The sequence below is a fragment of the Pecten maximus genome, chromosome 8 (assembly GCF_902652985.1).
Source record: "Pecten maximus chromosome 8, xPecMax1.1, whole genome shotgun sequence".
Classification (NCBI taxonomy): Eukaryota; Metazoa; Mollusca; class Bivalvia; order Pectinida; family Pectinidae; genus Pecten; species Pecten maximus.
In genome coordinates, this window is record NC_047022.1 from 20,262,345 (window position 1) to 20,279,454 (window position 17,110).

General features: G+C 34.9%; 1 protein-coding gene across 8 annotated transcripts in view; it reads right to left on the reverse strand.

The window, feature by feature from the left end:
* LOC117332717 (septin-2B-like) overlaps positions 1-17,110 on the reverse strand; it is an 82,218-nt gene that overhangs the window by 27,054 nt on the left and 38,054 nt on the right. For 5 of the 8 annotated variants that reach the window (XM_033891730.1, XM_033891729.1, XM_033891727.1 and 2 more), the window contains exon 1: positions 34-1,122. The exons of the other annotated variants lie outside the window; for them this stretch is intronic. In XM_033891730.1, coding sequence (XP_033747621.1) covers positions 34-309 — 276 coding nt within the window. In that variant the 5' untranslated portion in view covers positions 310-1,122. Of the gene's footprint in view, positions 1-33; positions 1,123-17,110 lie in introns of those variants that run through there. 8 annotated transcript variants of the gene reach the window in all.

Consider the following 17,110-nt stretch of genomic DNA (forward strand, 5'->3'; position numbering starts at 1 on the left):
TATATATGAAATACATTGCTTAAACACTCTTACCGATTGTTTAGACGAATTTGTGGTGGCAGATTTTGAAGAGTTGTTATTTGAGTGTTGAGATGAAAATGAGGCTGAGCGTGAGGGATGTTTAATTTCGTCTGGAGATTTCGGACTCTGTGGAGATTTTGGTCCAATATGTTCCCGTTGATGTTCACGCTCGCGCAGTAAAATGGACGCTGATGCACTATGTGTTGATGACGAGGTGTTTGACGTCGCTCTGGATGAGAAAGAGGCACTGGACAAGCCTCCAGTCCTCTGTGTACGTCGCGGAATCATGGCGCTAAGTTACAGCAAGTCAATAATACAGGAATACAGCTGTATACTACAGTATACCACAGCTGTAATACTGACAAAATCCTTAAACGTAAAAATTATCCAAGGTCAATGAAATTTTAATCCTTTTCCTTTTAAGAAACATACAGGTAAAAATCTCACCTGTATGAATTAATTACACTGGTATAATTCCCTCAGGTGTAAGCACAGGTGTAAACACTTCAAGGTGTAAATCTTTCAGGTGTAATTTGTACAGGTGTAAAAGTACCAGATGTACATGCAAAATCATAGGTGATATTTCCTTTAAGTACAGCCCATAACAAGATGGGACCCTCGTCAAGCTCTCACGGCTGCCGTTGCTGACAAGTGTTTAGGTGACCCACACGTTGTTTACGCTGTTCACGGCCTCGACACAACGTAATAAGCGAACGTCATGTCATTGTTGACTACTTATGACTTTTACTGCTCTTTTGCCTCCAAACGACAAATGAATATCCAACACCAACGATTACAGTCCATATGAACAGGTATAGGGGTCGTTAGTGCGGGTCTCAGGTGTGTTGTACTGGGGAATCCTCAGGTAGATATCACTGTTATCATCTGTGGACTTACATCCAACTTTTACCTACTTACATCGCTAAACGGTCAACTTCTACCTAAACCCTCGCTTTCTGGTCAGTGAAATACCATCCAGGCTGACTGATAGCCCTGGTAATAGTATATATCTGACCAGTAGTTCTGTCCAGTTCCTACACTGACCGCTGGTAGCCGGTGTAACACTAGGCCTATTGGTGTCTCCCGCAGACACACACCGCTAGGTACAGAAAGTCTCTCCAGGTAGGCTGCGTAGTATCCAGGTAAGTATGACTAGGACCGTGTACAAATCCACTCATCATTTGATTTACTTTTACCTGTAGCTGTAACACCAGTCTGTTAAATAATACAGATCTGATGGTTGGTGTGTCGGTGAATGGACAGGAATTTCCGACTTTCAAACTTTCACCTCGTTAAACAGACTAGAGTATACCTGGTATAGCCACGTGTTACTGGTGCTGGACTCAACACCACCCCACCACAGTCAGAGATTAGGCGGGCTACGACAGGTGGCAAAATTCCTTCAAAACAGACATAGCTCAGGATACAGAGCCCCAATAATAAGGCCTCTCGATTATACACTTTACATCTTAACCCCACTGGTGCCTCCCAATTAACACTGCATCAGAAACCCCACTGGTGCCTCGATTAACACTGCATCAGACACCCCACTGGTGCCTCGTTTAACACTGCATCAGGCACCCCACTGGTGCCTCCCAATTAACACTGCATCAGAAACCCCACTGGTGCCTCCCAATTAACTCTTGATCTGCAACTACAATCACCACAAAGTGTTCACAGTCTATAGCTATCTGATGCAAACAAAATAATGCTTTTTCCAGAACCAGTACAATTTGATTGTAATCCCATTAATGGAACTCACTGGAATTACTAAGATTCAGTCACTGGAACCAAATAAATCATAACATTTACCATATCAATTGTCACAAGTCCATTCTACAACTGCTGCAATAACCACCATCACCATCATCATCATCATCACCATCACCATCATCATCATCATTCATCATACCATCAAAGCTCTTCAAAATCATGAAATGAATTTTTCATATTCAAATTTACTGTATCTTAATAAAAAAAAAAATTTCCTAACATCAACAGCTAGCTGAACAATTGATTATATATATATATTTTACTGAATGATAATTTCAAATAATTATTGTGAAATAGACTTTGAACTAAGAGAAAGAAAGTTTGAGTGGTCCTGAAAGTGACCATACAAGTGAAAATTGACTTTGATTGGGATAATTAGGTTTCAAAATATCTGAAAAGTAAAAATACATTTTTTATATGAATAGGAGAAAAGTTTTGAAAGTTTCTAAAAGTGACTTGGCTGAAAAAAAAGACTTGTGGACAAGTTTTGAAAGATTCTGAATTGTGAACAGGACCTTAGATTAGGAGAAGCTATCTCAAACTTATCAACCATTGCTAATAATATCCTAGTAATGTAGTTGACAAGCATTTTTATAGTGATTATAATCTGTAAATTGAATCATGTCTTCCAGTCATCCCTCTATAAATACTCTTCATTTGACATTCCATTATACCAATGCAAGCTTCCTCACCACAAAAAGTATAAGTAAAAAAAACATAAACTTTCACCATGTTCTTCCATATCCATTTCAATAATAGATTTTACTGGTTTTTATCACCATATGAATCCACACACATTGGATTTAAAATTGGGAGTAAACCACAGGACTCCACCAAGTGAAGTCAAAATTTATACATTGAAGCTGACAAGTTTTTGACCACTGGTTGTAATAATGAGCTGGACAGCAGTCAGTCACAATAGATTTGTCTCCAGTCCTGACATGTCAGGCGTTGTCTGGTCTGATCCCTTCAGGCCTCCAAGGCCAAGGCAAACTAATTCACAATTTATATTGGCAAGCAACCATGGCCTAAAACTACACAACCTATAATGCCACAAAATATTCAATAGGACAACTTGATTTGATGTGACCTTGAACTACATCCAATAGGACTACAACTTTATTTGATGTGACCTTGAACTACATCCAATAGGACCACAACTTTATTTGCTGTGACCTTGAACTACATTCAATAGGACCACAACTTTATTTGATGTGACCTTGAACTACATCCAATAGGACTACAACTTTATTTGATGTGACCTTGAACTACATCCAATAGGACCACAACTTTATTTGATGTGACCTTGAACTACACAACCTACAGGACTACAAATAAATTTTTTACATCCTTGAACTACGTCTACAAAGCTACAAATAAATTTTATACAGCCTTGAACTACACAGCCTACAGAACAACTGATTTGGTGTGACCTTGAACTACATCCAATATAGGACAACAACTTTATTTGGTGTGACCTTGAACTACATTCAATAGTAATACAACTTTATTTGATGTGACCTTAAACTACATCCAATATAGGACAACAACTTTATTTGATGTGACCTTGAACTACATTCAATAGTAATACAATTTGATGTGACCTTGAACTACATCCAATAGGACCACAACTTTATTTGCCGTGACCTTGAACTACAATCAATAGGACTACAACTTTATTTGATGTGACCTTGAACTACACAACCTACAGGACTACAAATAATTTTTTTACATCCTTGAACTACGTCTACAGAACTACAAATAAATTTTATACAGCCTTGAACTACACAGCCTACAGAACAACTGATTTGGTGTGACCTTGAACTACATCCAATATAGGACAACAACTTTATTTGGTGTGACCTTGAACTACATTCAATAGTAATACAACTTTATTTGATGTGATCTTCAACTACATCCAATATAGGACAACAACTTTATTTGATGTGACCTTGAACTACATTCAATAGTAATACAACTTCATTTGATGTGACCTTGAACTACATCCAATATAGGACAACTTTATTTGATGTGACATTGAACTATATCCAATATAGGACAACTTTATTTGATGTGACATTGAACTACACAGCCTATATAGCTACAGAACAACAAACTGATTTGGGGTGGCCTAAAACTACACAGACTACAGGACTACAAACTGATTTGGGGTGGCCTAAAACTACACAGACTACAGGACTACAAATTGATTTGGGGTGGCCTAGAACTACACAGCCTACTGGACTACAAATTGATTTGGGGTGGCCTAGAACTACACAGCCTACAGGACTACAAATTGATTTGGGGTGGCCTAGAACTACACGGACTACAGGACTACAAACTGATTTGGGGTGGCCTAGAACTACACAGCCTACAGGACTACAAACTGATTTGGGGTGGCCTAGAACTACACAGCCTACTGGACTACAAATTGATTTGGGGTGGTCTAGAACTACACAGACTACAGGACTACAAACTGATTTGGGGTGTCCTAGAACTACATAGCCTATAAATGACAAATTACCTTGGTATGGCCTAGAACTACATAGCCTATAAATGACAAATTACCTTGGTATGGCCTTACAAAGGTAAACACATAAGTCAAGAAACACCAACAAATACAACTTTAGCCTAAAACTACAGATCAATCTAGAAATTAATTTGGTTTGGCCTTTAGCTACAGAATTGGTCCCAGATCAACTTAACAATACACACCTTGAACATAATGGGAAATAAACAATTTTTTTTATTTACCTGTATTGTTTTGGTAACGAGTTAACATCAGTTTGTTTATGGGTGTTTAAGGTACATGACACAGACTTACAACTTTTAACAAATTCACATGTCTTTACAAACTTTTAAAATTATTTAAACTATGGAAAGAATAAAAATTCAAATTTTATGTAAATTAAACATTGAACCACCAATTTTACACAAAATACAGTCACAGATTTTCAATGCTTTCTTTCCTGCCCAAATAACTATAATTTCCTTCTAGATTATGAACTTCATTTTAAATTCCCCCCTATAGCTTGCAGACACATAATATGCAATTCTGTGATGCTGCAAAGGTGATAAAATTGGAAACCTGATATTTCAAAGCTTTGCTTTTTTCTGAATTTGAGTTAAAAATGTCTACAAAAATTTTGACCTATCATTGGGGTTGTCAAAGTTATTTACGTAACAACAATATCCGACCAATCGTGAAGTCAGCTGATAGTAATCCAGAGCTGGCACAGCAGGTGGAAATCTTACCCTGAACAGGTGAGTGTTTGATTATGATTTAATTTCTAAAATTATAACTTTCAAACAAAGAGAAGAAAATTCCTTCAGATAAAACAGCCTTATGGCATTCAAAAAAGAAATGCCTGAAATACCAGATTTGTTTCAGTACATGTCTAAAACATTTTAAGTGACACTTGTTTTGATGTTGATAGTGAAAGTCTGCAGACAGGTAAAACAGCATTTGAGAAATAGGGGTTGGTGATGAGACGAATTGTAAAACATGTTCTATCTAGATATCATATTTAATAGTTCATAACACATTTTTACCATTTTTTCACCCACATGGTATGAATCACATTCTTATTTAATCTCTCCATCAGCCATTTACTTTCAATCCCAATAAGTTACAGAAGGAATAATGTCACAATGCTAATGTTTTGTTATTTTACATAAATATTATTATGAATAAAATTTAGATTCTTGTATCTAAGGCAACATTGAAAATGGCCATTCATTGATAAATTACATTTATTTTCATGAATTCTCGAAAACTGGGAAAAAATATCACAATTAAATGATTTCCATTTCTTAGAGTGACAGACAAGCTGAAGTTCATACTCGTTCAACATCTAAATTTGATAATACTCAAGTTCTGAGGATAAAACTTTATGTTCAGAAGTTTATAATCCTGGTGCATTATGCATCAACATGCTTCAGATTTTAGAAATAAAATGTTCAGTCAAGAAATTTCAAGTTTCTGGGGGCATTCTGTGTAAACAATACTTGTGCTTAAGCCGAGCCTATCCCAGTACATTTGACATCAAAATTACAGTTTCCCTGGGGCAGTGGCCATCATTATCATACCCTATTAGCATATCTCTTCGAAGAAATGGCTGTGTGCTATAAATGATGTCTGTTCATTGTAGCATTCACATCAAATTAGAAAACTCTCCCATTCTCCTGTCATCAGGTCGAGTTACCATGACAACAGAAGAAAACTAAATGTCAAGTGTCGCAATGTCACAGGTCAAAGATCACACATCTATTCATAGCTGGTATGTGTGGATTAAGTGTTTAAAACTTAGAAAAGATTATTTTCATTTTCATTCAGTGATTGAATGAGATTTTCTCGAAAGATCTTGAAACTTTCACATTCTTTTCAATTCTGAGTACAAGAAATATTTGATAATTAGTCAAGTTGAATATATAAGTTTGGGGTCAAAGGTCGGATCACAAGAGAGATGAAATCTACACCAATCTGTAATGTCAAAGGTCAACTAAGCACAACTGTAACTTTAGATCCACAAAACGCTACAACGGTCCCCATGCTTGCTTTCTCTGGAGTTTCTCTAAGGATTTCTGATTTTTATTGGAGACATATCATAGTTGAGGAATGGGGAGGGTCTCAAATCTTAAAGGAACAAAGAGAAATCTAGATATGTATGTTTACTGTGCTGACAACTTTTTCTATTTGATATAATTATGTTTTAGAAAAATGGCACACCCATGATTGTATTATCTGTGGTTTGTGGGGGGTCTGATAATTAATTACAAGGGGCCAACATTTCATAGCACACTCAAAAGTAACATGTACAGTGACAACGTTGTCAATTGAACATTTACATCCGAGACAAAAATACACGCACAGGAAATGCACTCATCCCGGACAGGAAGACATGACCTGGAGTAGAGTAAACAGGTCAAACATCATCTGTATTAGTCAACAATGATTTCAGATTATCAGTTCTGTTGAACCAGATTTGGAAACCACATACAAGATTGTAAACAAAACACCTTAAATTACCATAGAGTTTCATAATAATATAGCTTGTTAGAAAGTGTAACTGCTAAAAGTTTTTTCATTATCATTTTTTTTTTTTTTTTTTCAAAATCATTTGAACACATTCAAACATGTGTCCGTATGAGAAAAGAAAGTATAATTTGAAAATGCAGATAATTTAAAGTACAGAAGAGTTCCACATCCTCCCACATGTTGTTGGAAACATCTGTTCAAACACAGACTTACATCAGGTTGTAAAACAAATATATACCACCTCTACAATCGGTTTTACTGTCTGAGAATTTTAACGCCAGTGCTTACAAGTTTTCAGCCCCAGATTGCTGGCATGTCAACTATCACTTCCAGCCCAAATCATGATATCCTGGTGTCTGTGGATACTCAAAATTTTAACAGTATACCCAGAAACCAGATTTCATTAAATTCATTTTAGAGAGTGAAAGAAAAAATCTTTGATGAAGGAACAGCTTATTTTGTGTTGAGATATATGATTTGCAAATGGAAGTTCAAGTTTGGTGTAGATTTGGATCGATATTATATGACAGGAAGCCAAAATTCCTACAACCTGATTAAAATGTTATGGCATTAATTATTTCATGTTTAAAATCACACATTTACAAAAGAATTTTCTGTGTTTGGGAGTTTAGAAGAGGTTATGTTAGGTCTGTGTTCGAAGCACTCATTCTGGCCAGTTTTACACATTGTAATTTAGCAATGTATATATGTAATCAAAACCTGTGTGTTTCAGAAACTGTCTTTTTTTTCTCTCGAGGAATAGACACAGATCAATTTCAGTGTCCATCATAAAATGTGTAATAACTTTCAAGTTTACTCATATCAACTACATATGTAGTTTGTCATAACAAAAGATTCACCTTAATGTCTAATTGTACAAGTGTATAGTGTTAGATTTTATGATTGGCATAAATTAACATAATTTAATAAACATATTAAGGTATACTCGCTTTGGAAGCTACATTCCAAATAAGCGCACTGTACGCATACAAAAACAAAATGAAGTGTGTTTAACAAAACCATGTAAAAAAAAAATTTGGGGTGAAATCTTTTTTTTAACTTGCATCATAATGACCAATCAGTGAGATTAGAAACTTGTATGATTCAATTATCATACCAATCCTCTTTTCCTGAAAAAGGTTGGGGTGCACTTATTAGGTTGAATACAGTATTAAAATTTTCCCATTAACATAATTTTAAAACACAGTTTTTTTTCCAAGATGTATTATCGTCTTGCACAGACAAACATCCTGTTATCGTAATGCATTTTGTTATCGAAGCAACTCTTATCAGATGCTATAAAAGATGATAATTTTTTCACAAACAGACATTTAATTCAGAAATTTTTTACATGTGACATTATGTGTAGGAAAATCATTTCCAACCATGACTTATTTACATCGCTTTCAACTTATCTGATGGTTAAAAAAAGAAAAGAATTCCAGTCTATTCGAAAAGAAAATTGAGAAAGAAAATATACTACAACAAGCTAAAGATCTTATTCAAAGGATGTCCGTTATGTCACCGCAAAGGTAGACTAACCTCATCTATCACCAAATAAACGACAACAATCTAAAGTCACAACTGGTTTCTTTCATCTACCACTGTGACCGAAGATAAGAAATATAAATTTAAAGATGAATGACACCAAAGAAATATAATTTGATCCCTGTTCAGAGTCAATGATCTCAATCGGTTGTGAACTGTGGTGGGGGTGGTCCTTCGTTTTGTGTTTGGTATCATGATCATCATATGTTGAGTAAGAGGGTAGTCAGGGCTGCAGGGTCAGGAAATATATAGAACAAATTGTAGACTTGGAATCTCCTGGGAAGGTCTGTGGTTCGGGGAGTAGGGCAGGGGTCCCACTCAGAGGTTGTATATTGATGGGTAGACTAAAGGGCTAAGGAAGGTCTGTGGTTCGGGGAGTAGGGCAGGGGTCCCACTCAGAGATTGTATATCGATGGGTCTACAGGGCTAAGGAAGGTATGTGGTCCGGGGCTAAGGAAGGTCTGTGGTCCGGGGAGTAGGGCAGGGGTCCCACTCAGAGGTTGTATATTGATGGGTCTACAGGGCTAAGGAAGGTCTGTGGTCCAGGGCTAAGGAAGGTCTGTGGTCCAGGGCTAAGGAAGGTCTGTGGTCCGGGGAGTAGGGCAGGGGTCCCACTCAGAGATTGTATATCGATGGGTCTACAGGGCTAAGGAAGGTCTGTGGTCCGGGGAGTAGGGCAGAGGTCCCACTCAGAGAATGTATATTGATGGGTCTACAGGGCTAAGGAAGGTCTGTGGTTTGGGGGTAGGGGCAAGCAGAGATGACATATTGATGGAAGGGGGGTCGTTAGGGAAGGTCTGTGTTTTGGGGTTAGGCAGATGGGAGAGATGACATATAGGGGAGAGATACTGATGGAGGGGGGTCTTTAGGGAAGGTCTGTGGATGAGGTAGGGGAAAGATATTGATGGAGGGGGTCTATAGGGAAGGTTTGTGTATTGGGTAGGGGATCCGGAGGGGAGAGATGACATATAGGGGAGAGATATTGATGGAGGGGGGTCTGTAGGGAAGGTCTGTGGATTAGGTAGGGGAAAGATATTGATGGAGGGGGGTCTGTAGGGAATGTCTGTGGATTGGGTAGGGGAAAGATATTGATGGAGGGGGGTCTGTAGGGAATGTCTGTGGATTGGGTAGGGGAGAGATACTGATGGAGGGGGTCTGTAGGGAATGTCTGTGGATTGGGTAGGGGAGAGATATTGATGGAGGGGGTCTTTAGGGAAGATCTGTGGATTGGGTAGGGGATCTGGAGGGGAGAGATGACATTTTGATAGTCTCTTGGAAAGGGGTAGGGGAGAGATATTGATGGAGGGGGGTATGTGGATTGGGTTTAGTTGAGGGAAGAGATGGTCATGTCATATTAATAGAAATGGGTGGGGTGGGGCTATAGAGAAGGTCATGAATTTGGGGTAAGGGATTTAGGAGTGACAGAGTATTGGGATATTTATTCATTAGATGGTCATGGCTAGGGATCTCTATACAGAGAAAGTTCTTATCATTTACATAAAATCTTAAAATTCAATTCCTATAGAAAGTTAGTTAACTCAGCTGTAACTCTGAACATCTGATACCCGCCATAATGATTTGTTCCTCCCACTACGACATCAAGGCTATCTGGGGTGTAGTTCTCTCTGGGTGGTGTACAAGGCTATCTGGGGTATAGTTCTCTCTGGGTGGTGTACCACACTTCAGCCATATCAAACTGGCTACAACTCAAACACCTGTCATGTCTTAAGTCACATTCAATACCAACTGAATTCACAAGACCATCCAACATTTCAAAATGATCAGTTTTCAATTTTCCATGGTATATATACAGGTGTTTGTGGTGGTGCAGATTAAGGGAGGAGAGGGTTTGTTTGTTTGTTTTTGTTTAATGTCCTATTAACAGCCAGGGTCATTTAAGGACGTGCCAGGTTTTGGAGGTGGAGGAAAGCCGGGAGTACCTGGAGAAAAACCACCAGCCAGGAAAGAGTACGGTCAGTACCTAGCAACTGCCCAATTAATGTAGGTTTTGAACTCGCAACCCAGAGGAGGAGGGCTAGTGATAAAGTGTCGGGACACCTTAACTACTCGGCCACCGCGGCCCCAATCTTGCAATTAATAATTCATTAAGAACAAATATAATCTTTTGGTGAAAAACAAAGAGAATATCATAAACCATTCAATTTGAGCGAGGATGCTGTGCAGACAAAATTTCTCCTTAAATATGTAGAAAACTTATAACATTTTCAAATTATTCCCAAAATTTTTAATCCAAATAAATAACCGAATTATAATGAAAATTGAGGATATTTGAAGAATTCAGAAATGTTGTCCAAAATCCAAAACTTTCTCAATACAGCCCAATGGAGGCAAATCCTGGAGAACCAATTTAAATTTAGCTCAAGACTACATATTATTCTGGTCGGAGCTAGGTGTTCTTTTTAGCTGGCCTAATGCTAACGTTTTCTCATATGACTAGGCACCATTCATTCAGAAAAGTTTCCTGTTGTAAAGAGACATTTACAACTGTTACTATACATTCCTTACAAACACGTCACCTGACACACAGGTACAAACTCATTAGTTTCCACGGAAACCAACAGGTAGTATCAGAAAAATCTTCTGTCTGGAATCTACAACACTGACAAAAGTCCCTTTCAATTCTAAGTACTGAGGACCCTTTACATTGAAATGTACATTTAAGCTGCTGAAAGCATGAATGACCGATTTTAAACTCATTTTATTTTGAAATTTCATGATGAAAATGTTGGTCAGAGAAAGTGAGAATAGTTTTATGGTACAACCTTATATACATACATAATACAAGTATGTATCTGTGAAGAAATTGTGCCATCACTTAAATATTTTTTCCTGATTTAACAACAAAATGAATACTGATAATTGTTTGTTTCGGTGCCATGTTTTCTGAATAAAAATTCAAAATGTATTTCACATTGTGTGGTAATTTAAGCCACATTCTTTGTATCAGTGTGTAAGCAAAGAGCTGAAAAAGTAAACATTCTTGAAACTAAATGATTGCTAAACTTTTACAAGAGAGCCACTTTTTCAAGAGCAAATCCAATTTTAAGGCTAAAGGTTTTTAAATTGAACCATTAAATGTGACAAAGCTTTAAAAAGAATGTCAAGGGTCCACTACAATGGCCACATTTTAGAACTTAAGATATTTTTCAGTATTTACTTTGAGCTGACCTGAGTCTACCCCGTTATTGACCTAAAAACACACATAGATCTTTTCTGTCAATCTTTTATAGATTCAGAACACATCAAGGTTGGGCAGCTTTAAACTAAAATCACAAAAAAAAAAAATTGCCAATCAAAAGGCATCCTGTAGTTTGATTGATGTTCTTTTAGGCGGTTTTTTTTTATAGGTCATCTTTTTTTTCAGAAAGCATTACTTGTTTAAAACACAGTTGAAGGACAAAACATAATACATTATAATTATTATATATACATGGTATCAAGTTTATGTTAATATGTACAGATAAAAACAGATTTGACAGCAGTTGTGTTGAATAAAGAGCTCGAGGTTAATCTTAGCCCAGATGCATTTGAAAAGATTTTGTGTTGAAATTACTTAAGCTGACAAAACTTTGACACAGGCTTATGTTTTCCTGTCTTACGTAAAATACTTAATCAAGAAGTTCTAACATCCTGCGCATAAATACAATATGATCAGTCTCAATATACGAATATTACTTTTCTCTTTAAGTGAGCATGGAATTTTTTTTAGCTGAGCATAAAAATAGTTTTTCGAGTTTTTCATGATTGAAAAATAAATTCTGAGGGACGCAATAATTTGTCATATTTGTCAAATAGTCTGGGAGTTCAAATTTGAGCAGAACTATTTATATAAATCAGATATATAACAAATTACGATAAAATTCAGGTGCAGTATCCAAGAGTTTATTAACTCTATACAATTTTTTAGGATGACCTCCCTTGCAGTGTTGGAATCAAGTCAAAGAAGTAGCAAAATATGCTGCAATATTTGTCAACGATACTATCAGAACATTTATTCAACTATAATTAAATGCCATCAATATATCTTTAAAATATCAGTATTTTTTTTAAATTTCCATTTTCAAGATAAAAACATGACACATTTCTGTCAAATTATCATGTCACTTTTCCGTTTCAAATATCATCGCAAGATAATATATGTCCACTTGAATATTCTTGGGGTGATGAAAATGAAACGTTGCAGTCATTAGAATCCTTATTATGCTAGGCATGTACTTGACCTTCGACAGTTTCATTCAAGCAATATTTATTGTCACAAGGAAGATTTAGACAAAGTGACAACTTAACATATCTAGTTACGATGGATTAAACACAGCGGAGTTCCTATAACCCTAGAACAAGACATTTAAATGTTTTTATGTTTCATGAACTTGTACAGCATACCTGACACCGATACAATTTCACAAAATCTTTTTTGCAGCTTGGTGCCTCATGTTACCAATGATTAAGTTACAAAATGATAGTGCTTTGTAAAATAGAGTAAAGTTCACTTTTGACAGACAGGAAAATATGTATCTTTAACTTATCTTGTGGCCATGAAACTGTAAAAATACTGTTTTTATACACCATCTGTGACAAATTAATAGAACAAACATATCAAATTATCTTCTTTCATTTTTTAACAAAAATCAAAATTTTCATTTTAATTTTGCTGAATGAAACAGTTGCTTAAAACATCTGCAGCACAACTTTGGAGTATGGAATCTCCAACAAATAAACTTCATAGTAAGTTTTATTAAAAGAGTTTTTCATTGTTGAATGATAAATTATGAAACAATGGTTAAAATTAACAAAATTTAACCTTTTGTTGAAATAATCAGTTCATGTTTTTTTATTATTATGAAGTTGAATTAGAGTTTTGTTTCCCAGAGATGTTAATTAAGCTAAGCAGTAATGATACGTATTTGCATTTCATGAGAAATGTCATAGCGTTGGCAGGGAGGCCCATTGGTGTGTTACTGTGTATGAAGTTCTCGGTTCATTCTCATCAATCAATGCCTGCTGATACATTACATACAGGCAACCTGCAAATGGACCTAAGGTTAACAGCTTCATCCAAAAAATCAATTGAAAAACTTTTCTCTTATAAAAAGATCGAACTTGTAAATATCCTATAGCAACATTAACTTTTTTTTTCATTTTTTTTATTTAAAAAAATATCTTTAAGAATTTTTTAAATATTTTTCTTCTTCTTTTTTTAAATTCAAATTTGCGAAATAAAAGCTGTAGGACTTTTTTTTTTTTTTCTGCATGCAATATATATCTGGTATATTTGCTAGTGGATTTAATGTGTAGTTTTTCAGAAGCATCATATGTTTCTTACTTAAAATACCTTTCTCTGTTATCAATGTAAAGTGAAGTGATTTTATATATAATAATTATCTAACTTTATCATCTTAACGGACCCTTTTTCTATTTTGCAAATTCGTCAAAAAATGTTATTCAAGTATTACAACATCATTCAGATTTCGAGATTTTCGAGATAAAAAGATTAAAGCGAGAATGTAAACGCATACTTAAGAGAAGTCAAAGATCCATTACCCTGGAGAACTTGTGCAGTATCATACGGAACTAACCTACATATCCTATCCCTTCTATAAAGTAAGCATGATTTCCCCTGTAAAGCATTTAATTGACCATGTATGACAAATTAGTCTCGAGACTGCATGGTGCATTGTCTGAATAGCCGGGTCCCCAACAGGATCTCAAACCAAACTGGATATTTTCAGTTCCCAAATTACTGGTAAACTTTGTTTAAAAAATGTATTTTTTCAAATTGAATTGATAGAATATAATATCAAGGTGTACATGTTATGGTAGGAAATCTATTTCAACCATTTTTAGAATAAGAAACCATGTTTATATCTGAATTCAGATAGTCTTCATAACTTTTGTAAGCCTGCTGTAAAAAAGGTTGATTTCAATATGTCGCTTCAGTAGAAGGGACATAACTCTAACAGACTCATAATGAACTTCAAATATACTATGCATATATATATGCCTATATATGGCTGAACCAACTGAATATTGAAATAACTTCTTATGACATGGAAATTCACTGTCAGAAAAAATAAGTTAATTATCTACAGAAAGTAACAAAGTGGCTTTGCAATTTATTAAGCTGCAGAAATTATATGGAAACAACGGCCCGTTGTCAGTATAATGTGACCGGGTGGGGTGTCCTGCTGGGTGTCTTCGGCAGTATGCTTCAGTGAGGTAGCACTATAAATCGGCAAAAGTTCCGGCCTATCACAAGGAGACTTCACACGAACATACCACATGTACAGCCTCCCAAAACACACATACACACTCACCACACGCATGCATGTCGCACACACGGGAGGCCGTCCTTAAATTACTTTAGCTGTTAATAGGATGTTAAACAAAATAAACCAAACCAAACCAATGGAAACATAGCTTATGTGAATTTGTGGAACGCTCAAGCAATGCTGATATATATTGCCAGTTGATAAGAGATCGTATTACACTTGGAAAGGATTTCAGGAACAGCTCTCCAAAAATAAATTTCTTATAAACACTTACTCATTCACAATAGTTCTAAAGAGGGAAAAATTGTATGATACGGGTCCATTTTTTTCAAAATTCTCAACTTTAGACTATTGGAAAAAATGGTAGTTACTTTATATATATTTCATTGTAGGACGACAATAACCGAATGATGGAGAACAAATTACAATGATGATGGTGTCATTCAAAGATTTCCAACTTCCAGCTATAGATCTACTAATACCTTTACAAGATCATGATATTTTATACTTTCAAGATCATGATATTTTATACTTTCAAGATCACGATATTTTGTACATTCAAGTTCACAATATTTTATAATTACAAGGTCACGTTATTTCATAATTACAAGGTCACAATTATTTTATACTTACAAGGTCATGATATTTTATACTTTCAAGATCACGATATTTTGTACATTCAAGTTCACAATATTTTATAATTACAAGGTCACGTTATTTCATAATTACAAGGTCACAATTATTTTATACTTACAAGGTCATGATATTTTATACTTACAAGGTCATGATATTTTATACTTTCAAGATCACGATATTTTGTACATTCAAGTTCACAATATTTTATAATTACAAGGTCACGTTATTTCATAATTACAAGGTCACAATTATTTTATACTTACAAGGTCATGATATTTTATACTTACAAAGTCATGATATTTTATACTTTCAAGATCACGATATTTTGTACATTCAAGTTCACAATATTTTATAATTACAAGGTCACGTTATTTCATAATTACAAGGTCACAATTATTTTATACTTACAAGGTCATGATATTTTATACTTACAAGGTCATGATATTTTATACTTTCAAGATCACGATATTTTGTACATTCAAGGTCACGATATTTCATATTTGCAAGGTCACAATATTTTATACTTATAAGGTCACAATATTTTATACTTAATTGGTCATCAAATATTATATACTTACAAGGTCATGATATTTCATACTTTAAAGGTCACAATATTTCATACTTAAAAGGTCACAATATTTATACTTACAAGGTCAAAATATTTTATACTTACAAGGTCATGATATTTAATACTGACTCTTTAGCTACCAAATCAGATTTGTCTATCTGAGAGTGCTGGTTTCCATTGAATAAATCTCTGCTCACTGTGTTTTAGTGAAAATCAGATAAATTCCAAAGTGCTGCAGTTTGTGAAATGAATTCAGTTGAAATTGCTAGCACCCTCACTGAAATATTTACATGAACCTTGGTTTTGAGTTTGTGTTTTAGACAGGACAGATGGTACAATGTTGTACAATTCTGGTGAGAGATTGATAAGTTAGTCTGACTTTCCTTCCAACATTTGTGGGTGATGCTCTGAGATAACCATGCAGCGTTACATTAAACAGATTGCTAACACCCCCATATTGTTTCTACTCTCTCTCACTTTCCCTTACTCTATCCATTTTCAAGATTTCTCCATTTGCATTTAATATGTAAGCCATTTTTGATGCATTTTAAAATATCTTTAAAATTTCTGTTAGTTTTAATTTAAAAAGTATTCAAATACTATGCCTACAATTTTCATCATTTAAAGAGGAAACTTTAACATATAAGAGTTTAATTAAAAAAACATTAATTTTTAAAAATCCTTAAAAATTAAGGAAAATACAAACAATGTGACAAAACACACATAATTTGTTTGGATTTTATAGAAATTACCGTGACAACATCGATCGAGTGCTTTAATCCGGGCCAATAAGTGTAATTAATATAAGTTGATGTAACTTGTTTCGCAATTTTTGTAAAATAAATAAAGTTTACATCTACATTTGATGCACAACCTTCAACATGACTGAAAAACTAATTTTCATATATGACTTTTAAGTGAACAGTTTGGTCAACAGGGTAAATTTTAGTTAAACTCAGCATGAACTGGTTAATGTTTGTAGTCATAAGGAGAGGTGGGTTTATAAGATAAATATTGTTCCATTATATTTTGGCATGATCACAGCATATATCATACAGTCAAAAACTTCCCCAATATTAAGAGTCTAAAAGACAAAGATCAAATGAAAATAAAGATTACAGCAAAAAATTCCAAACTTTTGAGAGACAAAGATGAAACAAATTACCATCTATGATAATAAATTACTAATTTCTATAAAACAAAATGCAAAAAAGCTGATAAAATTGTTTAAACTTC